The sequence below is a fragment of the Magallana gigas genome, chromosome 9 (assembly GCF_963853765.1).
Source record: "Magallana gigas chromosome 9, xbMagGiga1.1, whole genome shotgun sequence".
Lineage (NCBI taxonomy): Eukaryota > Metazoa > Mollusca > Bivalvia > Ostreida > Ostreidae > Magallana > Magallana gigas.
The window spans coordinates 21,736,360-21,752,943 of record NC_088861.1 but is presented as its reverse complement, the minus strand read 5'-3'; the positions used below and the strand labels follow the sequence as shown (position 1 = coordinate 21,752,943).

Genomic DNA, 16,584 nt, shown 5'->3' with positions numbered 1-16,584 from the left:
ACGGACAAATCCTCACATGAGACGATTTTTAAAACAGCTATAACAATTTTCAATAATTCTTACCTAATTTTCCTCTTTTGAAAGGATGTACATGTATTTTTCTTCCTTTGAAAATAAAACCTAGAAATTCTTTACTTATTGGTGTTTTTTGCGTAAAAAGACATGGAAAAAGATAAAGACATGGGTAAATCCTCTTTCATATTATCTCAGCTTAAACATTATGTAACGTTCATTCCAAATTTTTTTGGTTTTGTTTCTTTATATCAAATAAAAGAAGTCCACTTCTTTCTTTAAAATATTTTTTTATCAATAATTATAAAGCGCAGTTGACAGCTAAGTTCAAGTCACTGTAATTACTTGCTAATCGGAACATTTAAAGTACTCATTTATATTAGTGAACATAAAAAGTAAACGGAGGTCCCGGTAAATTGGTTATTTTTCCGTACACAGCGCATTGGTGAAAAGGACAAGGACTCTCTCGCCATGCATATCTGACTTGTGCTACATGATTTCCATGGGAACATGTAGAGACATCCAGAGTGACAGAGGCAAAGTCATGAGATTCCATGGTCACATTTACCCAGTGGTTATCAAACGCATTGCAGACATTTGTTGTATGATTCACACAGCAGACCTAAAACGTAGAATGGTTGCACTTAGTCAGGGGTCAGAAATTCCATAATCCGACACATTTATGCTGATGCTCATGATTGAAGGATTTTTCGAGAAAAAAAATATCAATATACTGAATATTTCTTAATTTGAATGTCATTCTCCACTTAAAAATAAATGCCTCAGATTAAAAGCAATAAAAATACAGGACAAAAGATAACTTTAGAAACTATGTGGTCGTAAATAATAGAAAAAGAAAACATTTAATCGATTTGAAGATTTAATGATTACACTTGATCATTCTATAATCAATAAAGTGTGCTTTTCGTGATTCACGCCTTTTTTCCAAGTTAAGCGTGATCATCTAACCTAAAAATGAGACTGATTATTATTCTAGTTTTTACACTGTTTAAACTTTTTCAATAATTTGACAACGTGTTTTGTTTTTTTCTTTCTTGCGAGTATTTTTTGTTTAAATCCATCATCGGGCATATACAGTCCCCGAAACCTTCTACTTTCCCATTTTCCCGTGCTTTCACCGTGCGCTCACAGTGCGTACGTTCACAAAGCGCTCACCGTGCTATCACAAAGCGTTCACTTTGCGCTCAACGTTCGTTCAGCGTTCACTTATCGTTTAGTCAGATAATATTATATTAAGGCTGATAACAATACATACATATATAGTAAATCGTTATATTTTCCCGATTACTGACGAAACACAATAACTCCGAAGGCTTTCAGAATAAATCGTTCATCTTGCGTTCACCGTGCATTCACCGATCACTTTGCGCTTGCGTTTGCTTCTTTTGCGCTCTGCGTTCGCTCACCATTCATATATGTATAAAGGCGCTTACTAAATTCCGTTCAGCGTTTGCCAACCGTTCGCTCAGAGTGCGCTTACCGTTCGCTCACCGTTCAAGAGGGAAAGTAGAGCGTTTAGGGGACTGTGTGTTGAGAGTATCACTACGGTTCTCCTATATTGGAATTTCCTTTACCTACATAGATCATAATTGCTAAGAAATCCATATCACTTATCATTGACATAAAGAGTAAAACGTCTCTGAGAGATGTATTCGATCCAGGTTAAAGTTAACATGAATTCATAAAAGCATTTGGTCGCCATAACGAGTGCATAACGTCTGCATCTTTTTGAAAACCCCGACGGCTCTACATCCAACACAGCAGCTAAATGATAGTATATCCAAGAAAGTAACAACGTAACATCGTTTCCATCCATTCCAACAATAACGCTTCGTATCTAAAATCCATGCGATCATTGACATTGCTCTATCTGCCACAGTGTATGGTTTGCGCATGTGCGATGTTAAACATACACAGGAAAACGGTCCACAATTATCGAGGTATTTTTGAAGTATCTGTGCCTGGATTTCAGTCTGTTTTATTTCGTCGTTTATTTGACATTCCTTGCCAGTGCAGTGGTTGTCTTATTCTTTTTGTTCAAAACGCGTTACAACATGTCTTTTCGTCCATGGTAACGTGTTCGGATGTATGAAATACCTGAATGCAGTGAAGCATGAATATTGCCCCCGGCCTTATATAGGGTGTGTGTAGCGATAGACAGAATAGAAATCGACAACTAATATGGCGGTAGTCTAAAATAAAAGGGAAATAATGCGTATTTATGAATTCATGTCAGCTTATTTTGACTGATTCTCTCTACCATTGTAAAGCTGACCTCAAATCCTTGGTTTGATCTGACTTCTATGGGATGAAGTCCGCGGTCATATTCAATAGTCAGATGACGGTGCGTGTTGTCGATCGTAGCAGACGTTGGGAAGGGACCTTCAAAGTTAATCCCTTCAACATGATAAGCCACCGCCAGGGCTCCTAGATACAAACGGTAGGCTACCTCATGCTTGTACCGGGGATGAATGCTAAGATATATAATAGTAAATACATGTTCATTAATTTACTCCTGATCAATATTTTCAACCGAAGACAACCGATATCGAATAACGGACAATATTCGTAATATGTATAAAAATTATTTCAAATTTGTTTGAAACATACATTTAATATAACGATAATAATTTTTTTCCAAACAATTCAGACATTCACTCAAAATTTGCAGTTAAAATAATTACAATGCTATGATATACCTAGAAGACTAATTGTTTTGGGGCATCTTACAAATAATTAGCAAAATTTATGTTAATTGACACGTCTTTATACAGTACTGTAATAGAAACTAAATTGTCTGATCAGTATAATGGTATAATGACCAACTGATAGGTCAATCGTAACGAATAACTAATTGATACTTGTTGTTTTTTTAACAATCGATATATTCAACCCTGCGAAAGTTTCCTTCATCGTTCGATTTGAACATATTTTATTGCATTATATATTGCAATGGAATTGGGCACAAGTTATAAAAACTTAATTCGCCCTCTCCCAACATGTTAAACAATAAATACAATATCATTGCAGTTACGTCTCAGTTTGTACTTATACAGTAATAAATTACATCAGTACGTAGATATTTGATAAATGTAGTAAGAAAGTTAATGTTGTCTACTATTAATGTTACATGTATGCAAGGATGAACGAGATGAATAAATAAAATAAGCAAAATGTTATCAACAAAAATACTCAGATTTGTGATTATTCAAATCTGCTAGTACCATGAATATAAATTTGAACAATTGAAAAAAGGTATTTATTTTCATCCACGCTGAGTAAGTCGTCTCTCCAAAGTAAAAAACGAGAGTCAAGAATATGAATTTTGCCAAATCTAAGAAATTTATAAAAAAAAAACTTCCCTAACAGTAGCATACTTAGGACAAGAAAAAAGAAGTGATGTGCGTCTTGCATCTTCCCACATGAACAAAGAGGGCTTGATATAATATTGCATCTATATAGATCTATGTTTAGCGCACAATTTTGACGGAGTCGAGTCTTATGTGTAAAGTTTTCCCGTAAATAAAATAAGGTGGAGCTACTGCTAGAGATTTGGAAATTTTGTTTTTAAATAAGGATAATGAACTAGAATCTCTGATATCCAAATGTAAGGAATTCCATTCGTTGACCATGCCACAGTTGGAACAAATGATGATTTATAAATTTGCAGTCTAAACACGGGTATAGTGTAGTTGTGTGAGTTTCTCGTAAGATATGCAGATGCATTACATCGCATATCCGGTACAATATCTGACAGATATTCAGGTACTAAGTTATTGTGGATTTTATAGATTATATTTAATCTTTGAATTTTTCGTCTTGCATTAAGTGGTTCCCAGCTCGTTTCAAAATACAAAGATTCTCCTTCATCGTTGCAAAGTATGTAATAAATCCAGAGGTGCTCGAATGAAAGTTCACGAGACTTCTCCGAGATTTGTTCAGTTCCTGTGAAATTTCGAGCGGACGTATAAGTGATCGGTTTTCATTTCATATCCTAATTTAATTTATGTTAATACATGAAAATCTATTTAGATATATGTCTTATATTTCAGCATCTAGCGGTTATTCAAATTAAACGATGATTAAGAGAATTATCGTTCGTGTTAAACCACTCTACACGTGGTTGGAAATATAAACATCGGGTTGGTTAATAAAATCATAGCCATGTTTGATGCTTTTAGTGTGCAATACCATACTTTTTAAAAAAGGAGTGGATGTTGGTTTTGTATAACAAAAATTAGTATATCAAGCCAGTTTAAAGGAACATTCTGCAAAAATAGTATAGTCTGTTTCACTATTGATGCAATTTCATGTACAAGGCCAGGCGCGGATCGAAAATTAATCCTTAGGGGGAGCGCTACTAAGTAATGTTAATTATTGCAACTGCCAAAAACCTACATTTTCTATTGTCACTTTTTTCAAGAACTCATTTTACCCATCAATAATGAAGGTAAGGTTTAAAACCAATGAACGTCTAGATTTTATAGTTGACTACAAGAAACTAGATTCTAGGAAAAAGACTATAAACACGAGGCGTGATTTTTACTGCGATACAGAAAGGGTCAAATGAACCATGTGGTCTAAATCTAAATGACAATAACAACAAGGAGTGATAATGATTAAAAAAAAAACTATTAATCACGCTGCTGTTGATATTTGTTCTTAATAATATACCTAATGGATATTTAGTGTACTACTAGTATATGAAAAATAAGAAAAAATACAATTAAGACTTATATTTGTGTGTTAAATTCATGTTAAAATTCAACAGATTTTCAGTATATGTAATATAATCTGATCCTTACCTTCCATACGGAGAATGGAAGTCCGGCAAATCCATAGCCACCGCCATAAACACATGTGGCAGCAGTGAGTTCGGCACGTATCCAACATTACTGGTTTGTGCCCAGCGAACCTGAGGAAATCCCAAATTGCTTTCTCCCTCTCGCCATGGTGCTAACTGGTATCAAATATTGAAAATATGTAAAACAAAATTTCTTATTTCTTAAGGATTCTTAAGAATTCTTAAGGAGGTTGGCATCTGAATTAATAGTAATGTCAATCACCCAAAAGCCACTTGGATATAAAGATGGGGACCTAAAATGTTCATTTATTTTATTTGTGACCCATGTCACGTTCCATTTTTTTTTGGAAATATAGGGCCCCAAACAGAAATGATAATTTTCCTGAAATATTTGCTAAATTTTGACATGGAAATTGATAATTTGAAGAAATCAAACAAATATTTGTAGACTGAACTATTATTTTGCTATGATTTTAATACAGTTTAAAGTTGAGCACATGTAGTGACTATAAAAGTAAAATCTAAGTCAAATTTTAAAAATTCTTGCTTTACTGGTGGCTTCAAAGGCCAATACATAATGAACACAACAACAGATGTTACAATATTTTAGAGTAATCAAATTATAACGCAAATGAAAAAGAAGAAAATGCCATCTTTCTAAAAGTATGCACACAAATAGACATAAATTTATGTTTCATTTAAAAGTAAAACAGGTAGGGGTCACATCTCAAAAATTTGAGATATAGCATGAAATACACGAATTTTAGGCCAAAATTAGAGTTAATTTTTTCTTAACTTCTGTGAAATATGAGTTAAATATGCCAAAATATATCGAAAGAAATAACAAAATATTATCTAAATATGTTTTTTAGAACATTATGAATATATCGTAATACACAAACTATCTGGAAGTTTGGTCTGTGCTGAAAATTAGGAAGTTAAAGAATAAGTACTCTAATACTCGTGAGTTATGAAAAATTTTCATTTCCTTCTTGAAAAGCTTTCGCCACAAAATATAGTCCCTTACTAAACTCTGTAAAAGCGTAATTATTGTATAACAATTTTATTCAAAAAAGTTCATTTTGCATTGTATAATATAAATATACTACTAGAATTAATATGTGATGCAGAATTTTCAGACTACAGGTTACCCAAAATGGCTACCCATAACCCAAGGAGCGAACCTCTTAATAAACTAGGTATACATGTAGTTAAATATGTTAACTTCTTTATAAACAAGTCAGTTAAAGTGTTAACTTGTTTATAATCTAGCTAGTTAAATGTGTTAAATTCTTTATAAACTAGATAGTTAAATGTGTTAACTTCTTCATAAACTAGCTAGTTAAATGAGTTTACTTGATAATTGATAGAACAGTTTCATCCTTAAAACGTTTCTCCAGTAATGATATCAGAACTAAAATCAAGGTTTGGAATATCTTTAACCTGCACAAATCCGAATGGAAATGAAGAACTGGTTGTACCAAGTGAGGCAGTACTGAATTTTGTTCTCCAATCGAAGATCATCTCTTGAAACTGGCAGGTGTACTTATACGCATGCGCTGCATTTGATTCTCCTTTAAAAAAAAAAACTAAAACGTTTTGAATTGATTTGAAATTGTTATCAAATTCAATTATCTTTATTTTTCTATTTTCATTATTTGCAGTGCTTAAGTAACCTTATAATGATCAATTACAATTCGAGTGTCAGTCGTAATGTTTTAAGCAGGACACAGAGCTCACTATTGTTACCAATTGTAAACAATTATGCAAACAAGGGTCGTGCCATGCCAGCTTGCATTTGTTTCAATATTCAAGTTGACCTATCCGCTTAAAGTTTTGAACATGAATAAACAGATCCTAGCGTTAGTTCCATTCATATTAGGTCTAATTTAGCTGGAATTTTTTCCATTAACATTCAAAATGTAACAAAAAACCATGAGCTGGGCTTTATCTACATTACAAAGATTTGTGAGCTCTTTATATTGCTTAAAACTTGACGACTGACACTTAAATTTTGATTGAGAATTAGAATGCTTTTCTGAGACATTGTAATCAATGAAAACGGAAAATATTGACAATAATGGTAACCAATTCACTTCAAAGGATAATATCTCTATCAAAAAAGTATTTAATAAAAGTAATAAAATCCCAATAAGAGTCAATTTATAACTGTTTAACTGATTTAAGAGAAACTTTTGACAAAAGTAGCTGTATTTGAAGCATTTCTGTAAAATTGTACCAGCAATATTAATTTGTGTTTGTTGTCTTTACAGTAAAACTAGATGACATCCCGCGCAGGCGCAGGAAATAACACATCACACATTAATGAAATTTGTATGTTTAACCTGATTTTTTTAAATTTTGTTTAATGTATACCAATTGGAATTAAAAAATAAGATATGGCTGGATATTTAATTAGAAGTGCGGGCAGGGATAAAATTCTAAGCTGAAATTAATTATGTATGCTTCCTAAATTCTTTTTTTGCAGCTGACTGAAAAAATTACAAACTTTTTCGGTTTGTTCCGTATGCAGTTTATTGTTGCAACTTAATAATTTCTATTTTCTTAAATTTTGAAATATCAACCCTCAATCGCATACATAAAGGGATGTGTATTACAAAACATGGAGGGTGTATAGATCGTCGTATTTCTTTTCTTAATTTCTTTTATGTCAAATTTCACTAATTTTTTTAAAAAGCCTAATAAAAATATATCCTAAATCTTAGCCTGCATTGAAGCTTATCTCTAATTATATGATCGAAACATTTGCATTTACTTCTGTTGTTATATTATCTTTAAAGTTTCTAAATGCTAATGAACTTCTTATTGATTGTTTATTCTAAACAAATCCATGTAATAGTTTTCTTTAAAAATATATTAGACTTAATGTTATTTGTTAATAAATCATTTCATCTTTTCATTTACTGTACATCGCGTTATTTTTATGTCACAATCTGTGTTATAAAGTAATACCACTATAAAAGTAACAGACGATGATATAATTATCAGCTAAATGCTAATCTTTTAGATGCAATATAAAATACAGCCTTATATGCTTATGTAGAGGGTTGAAAAAAAGTTAATCATTATTTTGTTTGTGTCCTGAGTACACTGAGATTTGGATGGACTTCTTCAATTAATTTCTCATACTTATTCGAACAAATTCTCCTCTGGGAGATAAGTGCGGGGGCTTGCCTTGTGTTGATGAAATGAGCATTCTCTTTTAAGTGTTCAAACTTTAAATTTCCTATGAATCTTTTTCAGCACAAATCACTTTTAAGTAATTTCACAATTCGAAATACTGATGATTCAATGTTAGAATATGCAAATTCCATTTAACACATGAGTTCAAATATAATATCTTTCTTTAAACTTTATATATACATGAATGTGATTAAAGGGTTCTGTTGATATTTTTTTTTATTTAAATGCTTACCTTGATACCATATGGCTCCTTTAATTGTATTTCTTAGAAGTGGATTAATCATAGCGTTATAAAGATGGCTTTCGTAGTACTGATTTCTGTAAGATGACAATAAGTCATGATTGCCAAAGCTGTTTGGTCCGATTTTTGTGGTTTATACAGTATCAGTTGGCCATAGTATGGAAAATTGTTTAATTTGATGTGTAGTGAATTATTCTTTAGCTTATCACATGTATGCCGCGCAACCAAAAAGTTATAGACCTACACCTGTTAACACAAGCAGATAGGGATGGATCTTCTTTCAAAGTTAGAAGTATTTAAATTAAATTTCTGTTTCGTGATACATAAAAAAACTTAAACAAACAAAGAACGAAACGACATGAGCTTGTCCACAAAAGAAAACCGTTTGGTTTCGCACCCCTCTCCCCATATTGCATATTTTATTCAGCATGCAATTTTTTTTTTGCAACTTGCATCAATAGTAAAAATACATATTTCATAAATATTATTGAAATATTGTATACATGTTTATTACTGATTTACAAAAACACTTTTAAAGTTATCTTACGATAGTTAAGCGATTGCCAAAATTGCAATGCAATCATATCCGCATTGATATCGCGACAAACACTAAGTGAAATCATACTTAACCTTACTGTATAAGTTTTTTTGTAATAATACTATGCACATCAGTTTTTATCAAAGAAATGCCGTTTAAATGATCAGGAAAATTACTACATAGCCTAGTATTATACATGTACATATACTTATCAAAATCATCATTGTACTACATGAACGTACATAAATCTTTATATAAAATCCGACCAAGAAGATTTAAACATAACTTTAATACAATATGACTTTATGATATTATTGCAAATAACAAAAGGCCGAAATGCGTCTTCCAATAAATTACGTAAATCTGCAACGTTTATTTCAGCAGCTTAGATGCTTCCAATGCAAGAAATTATCACAAATGTTAATAGGTGCATACGATGCCGAAATGTAAATTTTGAACTTCCTATCCTATAGGTTATATTGTCAAGTTGAAATGTGACTCAAGTAGTCAAAAGGTATCAATTATCTTATCACCTTTTACGGCCAGAAAATCCTGCACAACGTTTTAAAGCGTCTGGAGAAGACCATGCTTCAATTCTTGTTCCTCCCCAATTTGTTTCAACTAGTCCAATTGGATAATTAAAATGCTGTGACAGAAATTTCCCATACAGCCAACAAACAGCCGAAAATGTCTGTAGACTTCCTAGAATACAATGAAATGTAGAACTTGTTATATAACCAATGTAGAAAAAAAAATTCAAATGTATGTGAAATAGTTCTATCTATTTGGGAGGAAAGGCAAAACAGCATAAAATACTTTGCTGTCGGATTTTTTTTTTTGCTTTGTCATACAAAATGTAAGGCGGTTTTTATGGAATTTTTTTTGATAAAACCGTAACTTCATTTAACTCTTTGAAAATAATTTAGCTTTCATAACGATATCGTATCTTTCTTTATTATTTCCGATTCGAAAAATATATAAAAGCTTAAGAAGACTTGGCTCATATAATGTTGATTATCAACAACAAAATTTAGGATTAACAAATGCAAGGGCATTTATATAATAACCTAAAAATGTAACATAATGTAGCTTAGAATATTTACAAGACAAATACAAAATGTACAAGCAGGCACATTTCCAAACTTTCCTGGGATGTTTTTGAACTATTAGTGAAAAATTTACTTTTACTCTAGTATAACTCTAGAATGCATTGTATCCTATTCTACAGGTACATGTAAGGTTCTTTTTATGAACAAGTTGAGATATAATAAACATTACTTTGATTGGGTGTATTCCAACCAGAATTAATTGAGTCAATGTCGGTAAAAGGTGTTGCTGAAAATTGCTTGTGGATATGAATGAACCTAATGCTTTGATAGCTTGTTGAGTCGGAATATTCTTCTGAGGAATTAAGCAGCTGCAAAAGATAATAATTATAGATGCAAAGACGTACATTTAAGCTTTATATATATAACATTCTAGGGTATTCAGTCAACTGTCAGCTTCACGCCTGCTTTGGTCGAGTCCGACATTGAGAGATTGAGAGGCTCCTTTCCAGCCAACAAGTTGTCCCCGACAATCTTACGAAAGAAGAAAGATCTGCTTTACAGAGGTGGAAAAACAGAAAAGACATAGTCATTAAAAAGCAGACAAAGGATATAAAGTGGCTGTCCTAGACAAACAGCGTATCAAGCTGAAGTCAACAGACAACTGACAGAGTAACGTTTCTACAAGAAAATAGACTCTGATCCCAACGAAGAGTTTTCAGCTCTCATCACCAACACCTTGGACAAAAGGTATAAGAATGATGTATTCGGTGTCAATGTTTACAAAATGCTTTACCCAACCAACTTTATCTTGTCAATTTTATCTGCTACCCAAAATCCATAAGGAAGGAATACTTGGACCCCCATAGTTAGTAACACTGGTCGTGATGTATATTTTCCATAATACCTCAAGGACACTACAGTTTTCTCAATAAAACGCCTTCTTCTGGCCTTCCAGACCATACCTTCTCATTCAAATGGATATCACTTCCTTGTACATGAATATGTGAACACGATGAAGGTATCGAGGTTTGCAGGGAGGTTTAGGATAGTAGGACGATTCAGCATCCATCAACTGAATCCTTGTACATGTCTTCAAGTTGAACATTGTTATGTTTATTGGCGAGCACTGCATACAAATTAGTGGAACAACTATGTGCTCCAAAATAGCTCCCTCTTAGGCCAACATTTTTAATTTTTATAGAAAAACTAAAACGCAATATGTCCCTTAGCGCTCCCTACAAACATTTGAGCTGGTTGCGTTTCATAGAAGACATAGAGATGAAATAAGTCGGAAACCAAGACCGCATGAATGATTTCATAACCTTTGCAAACTTATTCCATAAATCAATCAAATTCACACTTAACATATCTCGTTCAAAAAATGTATTTTTCTTAATACTAAACCGACTGATTCTCATCTCTACCGCAAGCCGTCTTGCTACCACCCTCTCTATACTTTTGGAGGAATTCCTAAAGGTTTAATCACTCGAATCAGTTATTCTGATGAAATCATTGATGTGTAATCGATGCCATAAATCCCATACGGTGCTATCTGCAATTGATGAGATTGTTACAAAAGACAGGAAAACCCTTTTGCAAAGACAAAGAGAAAGTAGACAAAAGCAAAGTTCCATTAGGCACTACCTATCACCCCGTACACAAGAACCTTCACAGCATCCTTAAAAAATTTGCCAAGTCTTTACAATAACGACAGAATGGCTTACCTTTTCAAGGATTGGCCGATGGCTGCATTTAAACGCCCAAGAACTTAAAGAACATAGTAGTGAGAGGAAGACAACCCATTTCCAAATGGTTGCTTAAAAAGTTTTTGAGACACCAGATACCTTTACACAGCACCAACACGGACATATTTAGTAGCCCCATTATCGGTCGTACCTACAAAATATTGGACAACACGTCTTGTCACACAGACAACTGCATCTATATCTTGTCAGTTGCAAGATTTGCTATAACCAATACGTTGAGGAAACGGTGACATCTGCAGAAGAATCATCAACCAGCGTTCTGCCATAAAGACCAAAAACTCAGTATGCCTGTCGGGGAACATTTTATTCTCAGTGTTCACAAATGGGAATAGGTGACAGTAGTGGTTATTGACTATAATCCGCATTGGACGAACGCGGAGATAGCAAGGAAAAGTTCTGGATGTAATGACTCAAATCGTTCAGACATGATCCCATGAACAAGCAAATTGATTTCATTTAAATAAAGCACTAATAGCTTAATCACCTGTTACCCTACAGCAATTCTACCAATTTTGTCAAGTTCGTCTCTTCCTATACACTTTTCATTTTATTTTTTCATAATTATTTTAAAACTTTCCTCCTTTACATAAATAAGAACGATTCATCATAAAATGATTTTTTTTAAATAAATTAAAAATTGGAATTTAAACCTTGGCGTCATACGACTTAACATCGGGTGTTTGGTTTTTTTTTTTATTTACTCGGATTTCAAATTAGTTTAATTCACCCAATCAGGCGTGAAGTTGACTGAACACCCAGAAAGATCGATGGCACGACCTACGCCATGGCAAACACTGAAACAAATCTGTACAAAATGTAGTTCCTAAGTCTTTTATAATTCATATGGTTGGTAGTTTCAGTTATAATGCTAAATTACATTTTTTTTAATTTTGTTTTCCTTGATTTTGTACTATGTAATTTATTCTATTGACCTGAAAAAAAATCTGACATCCGAAAATTGGACAATTTCAATAGTTCGTGTCGTTAGCCATTTATATAAAGCAAAAGGAAATTCACTATGCCTTGCCTAGTTTGCCGAGTGTTTATTGCAGCGACAGCCGGTGAGTTCCAGAGGTCGTAATTTCAAGTTCCGGTCGGGACGGAGGTTGAGCTCCGATATAGTGAAATTCCCTGTGCTTTGAATCTATAAACATTAATGGTTGCTTTACCTTATTAGTGGTGAACTCCATATTACTTTGTCCTGAACAAATCCAAACATCTCCAAACAGAACGTCAGAAATCTGAATTGTTCCAAGACTAGATACAGCTGATATTATGTAAGGGCCGTGATCAGAAGGACTTGTCAATTTGGCCTCCCATATTTGATTACTTTTAACAACAGCTTGAAAAACTTCGCTGTTGTTCATTTTTATGTGTACCACATCACCAACTTTGCTAGAATGACCCCATACTGTTGTTCCTGTTGAACTCTTCTGCAGCACCATGTGATCATGATAGTAGTTTGAAAATGTAAATAATCCATAAACAGCTAACAAATTGAAAGAAAGTTTAAAATAAAACTTAATTAACCGGCTCGATTAAAACAATAAATAAAATGCAAATGAAATTCATCATTTAATTTAATTTACAGGTAAAATATTGCATTTTCACTAACGTTACTTTATAATATTTTATATCAGATGATAAACCACCAACGTGTAGCAAATTTAATTAAGACAAACTTACAGCAAAGTGAACAACTTGCTACAAAAGCGCTAAGAAGAAAAGATATTGACCACATTTTCAAGGAATGCAAATGGTTTTGGAATGTGACAGGTTTATAAGGAGTCTTATCAGTAATCTACGGCAATATCTAGTACGGAGTCGTGTATGGGACGAAGTTATTCGATTTGGTTTATATAACTACATGCCTGACAGAAATTTAAGTTTAAAGTTTAAATACAGTAGTTCTATTAAGATTAAGCTAGTTTAAGTTAAAAAAAAATTTAAGGTAAAATGCTAAGAATGTTACCCATATGTTTGTATGGATATATCAACTCCCCTCCTAAAATAGAGACAAAATCAAGTTTATTGAATTTTGGGATGCTTTTGAAGTCACCATTTCAGGCTTGGGGCGAATTATATTGTAAAGTAATGCATTACATAACCATTATTTCTTGAGTTTTGGCATTAAATTACCATTACTTAATTCTCTTGACGTAATGCATTACATGAGTAAAGTAATGCATTACCATTACCATGTGAAAAGTCGACAATAAGTTTTGAGAAAAAGTAATTTAAAAGCTGATTAAAAAGTTTCTGCAAATGTTTAATATATAAAACACGCTAAAACATTTTTACAGTTTCATGTTACTATCAGGCTCAAATTCAATGACTTCAACAAGATTGCTGTTGCACTTTATGCTCAGCGAAGTTTCAAAGGTTTCATTTTTTAACTGCATCCTGTCGGGTTTGAAAATCTAAGATATAAGTGTCCAGACAATAATAGAAAAAACCGAATATTGTATTCTCTATCAGTCCAAACTATTGTACTTAATATACAACACAGAGAGAGAGAGAGTAAAATTATTTTTAAATGAGTTATAATACTGTAAGTTATTTTTAAGCTTTCAGAGAGCATGGTTGGACAGTGCTTTCTTTTTTGCTTCTGTTCTATATTCTAATGGAACACAGTGAAGAGAAGAGCGGAGATCACGGTGTTTAGCACCTCTTAAAACAATTGAATATTTTGATACTACTTAGCTTGTCCTGGGGGCATTGCATGTTGACACAATCTTCACAGTAAAGAATTCATTGAATCCACAACTAATATTTCAAATGCAATTAAATTTATGGTAATAAATTGTTTTATGTAAAGTTCGAAGTTTGATTGCTATTTGTTGTACATCCCACTGGAGGCCCCAATTATGTATAGATGTATGTTAAACAAGTACCCTGTGTAGGGCCCCAGTGTTTACAATTGTAGCCAATCACAGCTCAGCATCTTCATTATTCTTTTGTTTTTCTCGATAGTGGCGGCTGTAATTTTGGCTCTACCCTCCTCCACCCCAGCTACATTTTTACCACCTTTATACTTTCATTCAATAATTTGTCATGGCATGGCATACATTTTTGGCCACCTTTTTTGCCTTTTGTATTATAGCTTTGGTTTGGGAGGCCTCTCCTTGTTAAAATTGTCATATTGTGAGTTATGATATGTAAACAATCTTGTCAAACATTTTAGTATATGTTGTTTAGAATGGCCTCCCAATATTTTTATGTATTATGTTTTATTTCAACGTCATTTTTCAATAAATGACATTTATGGAACCTGATATGTCGTTATCTTTTATTGGCAAAAAACCTAGCTTCATTGTTGGCAGTATTTTTAAGAGCGAAGAAGTTTTACATAAAGTCATTTATCTGGTAACCCAGCAGCTGAAAATCAGATGAATGAACCGGAGGTAACCGAAACGCACTCTTCACGTCCAAACGAGCGATTAAAGCACCTGAACCTAACTTTTCTAACTATTCAAGGGCTTCTTCAAATGGGGTAAATCTACATGTAACTGAACAATACTTGTGATCAATATAATCAATAACACTATCACCAGCTGGATGAGAAAATGATGAATTATGCGGAAAGTATCATTCTTCTTTGGCACCATACCTATCGAGGAAAGTCTAGGGTTATGAAGTTGGGAGTAAGGGAAAGGGTCAGCAACCCTGCTCATATTTATTTCTTTGTTTAACAAGTGTATGGCTTCTGTGCTAGGTTACTATAGAGGCTTCAAGTTGTTACAGTTGTATGGCCGTATAGGACCTTCATAACATAATTTAAAACCAAATTGAAACCCCTCTAGTAATTCATGGACATTTTCCTTATCAGGATATTTTGCAAAATATTTGAATAATGCTGGGAGTTTAATGGGAGTGCAAACAACGTTACTGACGTCTAGCATGCAAGGGAAGGGGGGTTCTGTCACTGTTTGTGGCTGGTTTGACTGTTTACCGAGGACGCCAGGTTGATTGGAAGTTTCCAGACCTAAAATTCAAGGAATTTCGATTAATGTTTCTACACATAGTGTATGAGTGGGGCTGTGAGCATAATATACGCAAATGGCTATAATGACAATTTTGCCTTGAACATGAGCCCCTGTAATTAAAATTATAGCATTTCAGAGGCTGGGTATGTTTTACCAAATGCTGTCGGGAAGGTGCGCTGTTGTACATGTAAAGCAGCCATAGCTCCTGATCCACTATACCAAATGACATTGAAGGGTAGCACTCTTTCTTATGAAGTCTGAATTGGGTGTCGTAGTCGCGCCATCCCAAACCATTGGCCCGACTTGCCTCAAGCCGTATTGTGTGAACATATCTAACGAGGCCAGCAGGCATGTTCACGAAACTTTCCTAAGATGTGACCTAAGTGTGTTCCTAAGATATGACTTAGGAAACAAGTTAGGGACATCCTAAGATCAACTTAGGACACGTCTTAAGATGTAGCTCGACGGTTACTTAGGAACATCTTAAGTTAGGATATCCTAACCTTCTACAACCATTCTTATTTTTCACAATTATTCATTCAGATCGAATTTGAGAGACTTATGTAGGGATAAATCATTAAACATTTTGCCGGAGAAAATTGTACGTCTCGGTAGTTAACACAAAAGGCCTAAAACCAGTAATTTTAATGTATGCATTTTAATAATTTTACATTTACCTAAATATATATATCAGTTACCAATAACAATTTAGTTTGTTTTTCTTAAAATGAACCCCCCCTCCCCAAATATTAAAATAAACAAGATATCTGTGAGCCAATGCTCACTAGTGATACCCCCGCTCTAATGTGAATATGCAAAATAAGCAAAGTCTACATTTAACAGAAAGCTGGCATCCGATTGGTACAGAAATATATCCCACAATATGGCATGCCTAAACAAATAGTGTGTTAAAATTTCAAGCATCTGCGATAAATAGCTGCTGAGAAATCTTTGAGGAAAATT

General features: G+C 33.4%; 1 protein-coding gene across 1 annotated transcript; it reads right to left on the bottom strand.

Annotated features, from left to right (window-relative positions):
- Nucleotides 1–201: 201 nt before the first annotated feature.
- Nucleotides 202–13,403, bottom strand: LOC105326823 (sialate O-acetylesterase). The gene is made up of 9 exons (XM_011426998.4): nucleotides 13,322–13,403; nucleotides 12,805–13,124; nucleotides 10,099–10,237; nucleotides 9,354–9,522; nucleotides 8,274–8,359; nucleotides 6,281–6,411; nucleotides 4,839–4,993; nucleotides 2,309–2,507; nucleotides 202–634 (listed from the first exon to the last, which is right to left on the bottom strand). The coding sequence occupies exons 1-9, from the start codon at nucleotides 13,374–13,376 to the stop codon at nucleotides 392–394; spliced, it is 1,497 nt and encodes a 498-aa protein (XP_011425300.1). The 5' UTR covers nucleotides 13,377–13,403; the 3' UTR covers nucleotides 202–391.
- Nucleotides 13,404–16,584: the final 3,181 nt, after the last annotated feature.

Bases quoted from the DNA above. Each gene is read 5' to 3' on its own strand.
- LOC105326823 (XM_011426998.4), bottom strand. From the start codon at position 13,376: ATGTGGTCAATATCTTTTCTTCTTAGCGCTTTTGTAGCAAGTTGTTCA. The intron at 9,523-10,098 runs GTAATGTTTATT...ATTGTATTCTAG, and splicing joins TTGGAATACACCCAATCAAA to GAAGTCTACAGACATTTTCG. The intron at 4,994-6,280 runs GTTAAAGATATT...ATTTGATACCAG, and splicing joins TTCCATTCGGATTTGTGCAG to TTAGCACCATGGCGAGAGGG.